We start from the raw sequence: 6617 nt of genomic DNA on the forward strand, positions 1-6617 counted from the left end.
TTGTTCAGATGCACACCCAGGTAAGAGAGTCCACTCTCGCAATGTCTTTCCCCTCAATGTGCGTCAGTGGAATGACAGCGAAAATCCACCACCATCTCCTTGGTTTTCCCTGCATTGATCATGAGGTGGTTCCGCTGGCACCAGTCCACAAAGTTCTGAGTGAGTCCTCTGTACTCCGCATCGTCATCATCGGTGATCAGTCCGACATAGTCGAACAGTTGTCAAACAAGTTCAGCAGAAAACAGCTGTTCGTGTTGTGTTGCATATAGAGGGTGAAGAGAAAGGGGCCCAGTACAGTCCCCTGGGAGACCCCGCACTGCAGCTCAGAGTATCAGACACACAGTTCCTGGGTCTCACAAACTGAGGCTTGTTTGTGAGGTCCACACCAGCCTCCTCCAGTTTGTCTTTCAAAAGCACAGACTGGAGCTGAGCTGCTTTTCCAGGGGGGAATGAGCTCGATGTAGGAGGAAGATGATGGTGTCGTCTACTCCTATGCTGTCTCGGTAGGCGAACTGCAGCGGGTCTAGATAGGTTTTCCACTACAGACCGGAGGTGACCCAAGATGATTAAATGCAGTATTTTTTCAACATAATCTCTACAATCTATGGTTCAAATGTAAGAAGAAATGTAAGATCAATGTGTTCCTAAAAGTTTATTCTGCAAACTTCACACCACATTTTGGACACAAATTATCACAGGTATTTACAAACTTACTACGTGTGTCTGCAGCCACACAGAGGTAAAACACAGACGCTACACAGTAAAGTTTCTTTCCCACTGAACTTCATGGTCGACATCCTAGTTCACTTCTTAAGCCTTCCCCTAAGAAACGTGACATCAAGGTGTGACTCAACAGTTCTTATGCAGTTGCTACATCACTCCCACTCCTCCTAGTCACAGCCCAGAGACAGTGACAAAGGTTTAATGTTGAAATATATATAATATTATATTCGTTTTTGCAAAATGTATGCAAAAACAAATTTGTCCACATACAAATTTTTCTTGTTAACAGAGAGCTGGGAGGTGACTGTTCTACAGCTCGCTGCGCTCCATCTTCTCCTTAAGTTGCTTGATCTTCTCTGGAAGCGTCTGAGTCATGAAGACAAAGCGGTTCTTCTTCAGATGCTGACGGGTGACCTGCTGCTTCAAACCAATGGCCAGGTAGTCTTCTCCTGCTCCATACTGTGGCCAGTGAGCAAGACCGTCACCATTAGGAGACCTGCACACACACACAAGCTGTAAACACAGCAACCTGGTGTCCATGTATGTGATGACTTCCTGTCCACAGAGCAGTGATTCCTACCCTGTACGGGCAAAGTTCCCCCAGTAGCTCATCATGGTTTTGCTTAACTCTTCCTCCTCTTTAGGACATGGGTCTAAAATAATGAGACTGAGGTGAAACAATCTGCAGGAATCTCCTACATCCTACAAATCAGCCGGTCAATGGTTTGTATACATCAATTACCAGATAATTTGACATGAGTAGTTGTGAAGCAAAATCCTAACACTGTGAAGATTTCATCTCCATGGTCCGTCCGAACAAAGCTTGGCCTTTGTTCCTTCTGGAATGTGGGAGGATGCTGGTACTCATACAGGTAAACGGCACCACCTGCATCTGTAGCACACAAACAGATTAAGCGGAATGTTCCTCAGTAAATGTGTTTAGGTGTATCTTAAAAGCTGTACATTTAAATTATAATATCTATAAATACCTCTATGGGCATTAGCGGTCTTTATGGCTGGAATAGTGTATATCATGTCTCCTAGTATCTCAGTGAACCCGTTTCTGTTCTTCACATGATCTTCACCGGTTCCAATATATTCATCTATCATCAAATCTCTGATGGCTGCTTGTTTGGGCTTAAGAAAATATTTGACACATCTGTCAGAGAAGCTCGGGTTTAAAGAAAATAAGTAAAACTGTAACATTAGATAGTCTCACGTTAGAGTAGAAGAAGGACAGTGTTTTCGTGATCTGCTCTCGATTCATTCCCTCAGCCCAGTTCGGAGGAGCAAACAGCTAGAGAAGCGCAAAAAACAGTGATGATGTTCCCCAGCAACACAAATGTCAGATGAAAAAGTCAAAGGAGACAATGTTTATACTTACGTGAGCTAGTAACCATCCCCCTTCATGGTCATTCACCCCAGTGATGAATGGAACGGTGAGAAGTTCATGTTGTCGCAGCAGCTCATTCACAGGTTTTATTAGAAAGTGTCCGTCAACGTTTATAGAGAATTTAAATTTCTTTTCCGTTATAGAAAAGTTGAAATAGACACATGAAGTGAATACTTTCTATTAACCACTTTAACACTTTCCAGAACTAATTGTTTACCTGGGTACGATACATGACACATTGACACAGAAAACAATAACATGAGGTGCTGAGAATTACTAATGCCCAAATAATAGCTAGATACTGCTAGCTGTCACTCTGTAAATAAAGTTTAAGGTTATTTCTTTTAAGCACTTTAAACAAATCCCTTGTTGTCAATCACACTTCGTCTCACCTTCCCAATGCTCACAATAGTGTCAATATCCAGGTTTTTCATACAATCAGCAATTGTCTTTGTGCTTTCAGTGCTGCAGCCAGATACATTTGCCACCAACTGAGGACAGACATCAGGGATCAAGCTAAAGAATGCATCAAATGTTTTGTAGATTTGTAGATTTTAAATTTGTTGTAGAAAATAAGCAATGGCAGTGAACCTGTGTCATTGGTAGAGGATTGTTTGACTGGTGCACATCCACTGCAGCAGCTCCACTCTCAGCAATGGCACGATGAAACAAACCATCAGACAACGGTGAGAGAAGCTGTGGATTTAAATGACCAAAGGACGATGTACATTGTACATAGCTGTATAATACAAATATACTGTATTTTTTTCAGGCTGTTCCATCTGCACATGAAGCCATACCAATAAGGAAACACTCCTTCCACCTGCAGACTCTCCAAATACGGTGACTAAATCTGGATCTCCACCAAAGCTGTGAATGTGCTGCTGGATCCACCTCAGAGCTTGTACCTGGTCTAGGAATCCAAAGTTTCCAGGCATGTGTTGATCTCCAGTACTGGAACAAACACACAGTTACACCCAACCAGTTCACATTAACACCAGCTGATGACAGAACCATGGTTTTAGATGTTGTTACTGCATTATATAGGTTATGGTTGTCATAGTACTGTATATACATTCTAATAGGAGACAGTGAGATGGATCATTTTACCTGAGAAATCCCAGAAGTCCTAAGCGATACTGGATCAAAACCACAACCACATCCTGGTAAGCAGCCAGTGCAGATCCATCATACATAGAAGCTGAGCCCATAGTAAATGCGCCACCATGGATCCAAACCATGACCTGGTGAGATAAGAAAAGCACCTAGATATTTTCCATGTAGCATAAACTAACTAACTGGGCTCATCATTGCTGATTAAATTATAAAAGGTTGGCTCTGTATCCTAAACGTGATGAGCAGAGAGCACAGCCTTCTGTGCAGCCTTCTTCCTGTACTATAATGAATGAGATGCTCAGCAATATGGTTCTGGTTGTAATCAGCAAGACAACCAGATGGAACCATGGCACCTTAATGTACCGTAGAAGAATCTGCTCCATGGCAAAAACCACCTTAGTTGCAAGCAACATTATCCTGGTTAGCTGGCGAGCTATGTACAAGGGAAAGGGCTTGTAGAGGTACAAGGAAACAGAATCCAAACTTGGGCAACTGGGTTGGTCCCCGGTTTTAGCACGGTGGGCAAAAGAGATAGGGCTGCAAATAGGTCACACTCAGTCTCAAACAGGAGAGTTTAGGTGAGGCTTTAGTGTTCTAGATCTTTTGAGGGAAGGCATTCTGCAGCTTCAGTGGATTCTCATCTGCAATGGTCCACAACACTCAGCAGCTCTATAACCACTCATATGGTACAGCAAGAGAAAAGCCTGCACGTTCTGTCCCAAGGCAGATGAGCATTGCAAAAGGTTCTTACTGGGAGTTTGGCATCATGAGCTTTGTCTGCTGGCGTGTAAATGTTGAGGTAGAGACAGTCCTCTGAAATGTCTGGTACTACTGGCAGCATAGCACCAAGTTTTTCAACCAGGTCTAACATACTCTGCTTATGCTGGACACACCTGAAAAGAGAAACTTCACGTTTTAGTACTGAACATAATCAATGAGTGTGTTATGCTAATAAATGGACATGGATGGATGTCTCACATGGGCGGCTGCTGGGTGGCATCTTTCACTCCTTCCCATCCCTCTACAGGTTGAGGTGCAGCCAGTCTCAGAGCAGGACCTACAGGGGGCTTGGCAAAGGGAACCCCCAGGTAGGCATGGACCCCAGTCTCCTTCCCCTTAACACTGACATACTGACCTCTCAGACGCCCCAGCTCAGTGTGCACTTCAGGTGCTGTCGGGAAATTAGAGCAGTGTCAGAATCACAGTGTAGCAATGAAAAGTTTATTAATTCAATTTGGAAAAAAAATAAAACTGCCAAGCTACAAATATCAATCTTCCAAAAATGTGGCACCAAACTGTGGTGTTGCGTTTAGGTACACAACTGATAATAAAAACTTTTTGCTATTTTTTTATTATTAAAGTATTAATTAATTAAAACATCCTGGCATGTGCATTGATAAGAAAAGGGTTGTAAGTCATATTATATTAATATATATTGCACAGTAAAACTGACATCAACATTTGCCACACCCACTTGCCAATCATCCATCTTATGCATTGTTCTATAGGCTGCAGAACCGCACCTTAAGTCAACTTTGGCACTGAATAATTTCACAATGCAGCTGAAGTTTGCAATGTACATTCTGAGTGTTAAACCTTTAAATCGGTAAGTGAGAAAATGTTATCATGAGTTAAATAAATTGTACACATAAATACATGTTTTCAAGTTCAAAGCTTGAGACAAAAGTGAACACTAACTGCTTACAGATAGAAATATAGATAATGTTTAATCTTTGGACTGTATTTACCACTTGGATCTCCCGCGACGAACATGAATAAAAGAGACGCGAGATACAAGAAAGTTTGCTTTGCACCAATCTTCATGATAATACGGTAAAGTTAAACGACATTCACAGATTGGGTGTAAAAAAAGCGTGGGAAACAATGTTTCAGCACAAACGCCAACTATTTCGCCATACAACAAGCTGCGGCAGAGTTTTCATCCAAGAGACTAAACTAACTCTATTAGGGACCGTCTACAAAGTCATAAGAGCGAGTACAAAACACTGAGTGAGTCCATTCTACTGGCCAAGCCCCGCGTTTCCAACGATCCCTAGATACGGATATTCTGATTGGCCGAACTCAACCCGCCCTGGTAATGGGCGTGTGTGTGGGTGTGTGTGTGTATGTGGGGGGGGGGATTAACGTCCAGGTTTTCAAGACTGTTCATGAACACTGATGACACTGTGGTGATAGGAAGAATCACTGGGGGAGACGAAGAAGCCTGTAGGAGGGAGGGAGGGAGGTGGCCAGTCTGGTGACATGGTGTGAGGGACAACAGCCTCAATCTCAACACATACAAGACGAAAAAGATGGTAGTGAACATGAGGGAGGAGAGGAGACCTCATGTGCCTCTGTTTATTCCCACCCACCCTTCCCTCAGGTCAGAGATACATGAGTCTAGAGTGTAGGACCCCCAGACTCAGGAACTCATTCTTCTTTTCAGCTCTAAGACTACTGAATAGTCAACTAATGGTATCACCCAGGTCTGACTGCAAACTAATTCATGAAGTAGTGAAAGACCTTTTATTTAGGGTGGCCTTTGGTGGGCTTAGTGACAAAAAGCTAAAGTAACAAAAGTGGAATTACTCATTGTATGCAGTTTTGCGATGAAACAGCTCATTCTAAACATAAAAAGCACTAAATAGTTTGAAGTCATTTGTATTTATACTACTCATCGTGTAGACCTGCAACACATGGGAATAAAACCATATGTAGACAGAAAATAAATAGTTTTGTAGTGTACTGTCTCCTGTTTTACAACTCCACTTTATATCACCTACAGTATATATTGCAGCAGAGGCTTTATACTACAGCCAGGTGGCATAAACAATTATACAAAAAGACTTGCACGCATGCACGCACACACACATGCGTTTAATTAATTTTTAATTATATATTACTGTCATTGTTGCTCACACTTTACCCAGAGAGCACACATTCCAGTTGAACTGCATTCTTCAGGAAAATGTCACCAAAGTAAACAAAGATTTAAAAAGGCTTAAACCAATAGTAAAAATACACAGACAATGTTACACTTGTTGCATTGCGTAAATACAGTCTGTATTGAAATTCAAATATGCATTACAGTGTAGCATAGGACAGGAAAAATACAATGCACACCTTAGAATTAATTGAACCTCTTATATCAAATATATGACATCTATTATTCTTAATGAACCCTTATCCGAAGAGGTATTCGTATCGGGCCAGTGGCGCAATGGATAACGCGTCTGACTACGGATCAGAAGATTCTAGGTTCGACTCCTGGCTGGCTCGACTTTTTTATTTGGCTGAAGGACTTCCAGCCGGTGTAAAGTCAGTGCATAACAAAAACATAAATTGGTTCCGATACTTTTACTGTTTCACGGAATATTAATCATAG

General features: G+C 42.0%; 1 protein-coding gene, 1 long non-coding RNA gene and 1 other non-coding gene across 3 annotated transcripts; 2 read left to right on the forward strand and 1 right to left on the reverse strand.

Moving 5' to 3' along the window:
• Positions 1–633: 633 nt before the first annotated feature.
• Positions 634–5257, reverse strand: LOC114856906 (pyrethroid hydrolase Ces2e-like). The gene is made up of 13 exons (XM_029152784.3): positions 4981–5257; positions 4211–4403; positions 3984–4125; positions 3227–3360; positions 2917–3070; positions 2708–2812; positions 2509–2607; positions 2108–2245; positions 1943–2020; positions 1713–1860; positions 1466–1615; positions 1304–1376; positions 634–1219 (listed from the first exon to the last, which is right to left on the reverse strand). The coding sequence occupies exons 1-13, from the start codon at positions 5054–5056 to the stop codon at positions 1033–1035; spliced, it is 1677 nt and encodes a 558-aa protein (XP_029008617.1). The 5' UTR covers positions 5057–5257; the 3' UTR covers positions 634–1032.
• Positions 1125–3028, forward strand: LOC129604245 (uncharacterized). The gene is made up of 4 exons (XR_008694968.1): positions 1125–1263; positions 1368–1595; positions 2580–2802; positions 2889–3028. It is a non-coding gene; the product is annotated as an uncharacterized LOC129604245 (long non-coding RNA).
• Positions 5258–6438: 1181 nt separating the features above from the next.
• Positions 6439–6511, forward strand: trnar-acg (transfer RNA arginine (anticodon ACG)). The gene has a single exon. It is a non-coding gene; the product is annotated as a tRNA-Arg (tRNA).
• Positions 6512–6617: the final 106 nt, after the last annotated feature.

This window comes from Betta splendens, chromosome 6, assembly GCF_900634795.4.
Source record: "Betta splendens chromosome 6, fBetSpl5.4, whole genome shotgun sequence".
Taxonomy (NCBI): domain Eukaryota; kingdom Metazoa; phylum Chordata; class Actinopteri; order Anabantiformes; family Osphronemidae; genus Betta; species Betta splendens.

Coding starts and splice junctions, on each gene's coding strand:
- LOC114856906 (XM_029152784.3), bottom strand. CDS start 5,056: ATGAAGATTGGTGCAAAGCAAACTTTCTTGTATCTCGCGTCTCTTTTA. Junction 2,813..2,916: donor GAAGGAGTGTTTCCTTATTG/GTATGGCTTCAT, acceptor TTAAATCCACAG/CTTCTCTCACCGTTGTCTGA. Junction 2,246..2,508: donor CTATTGTGAGCATTGGGAAG/GTGAGACGAAGT, acceptor ATAACGGAAAAG/AAATTTAAATTCTCTATAAA.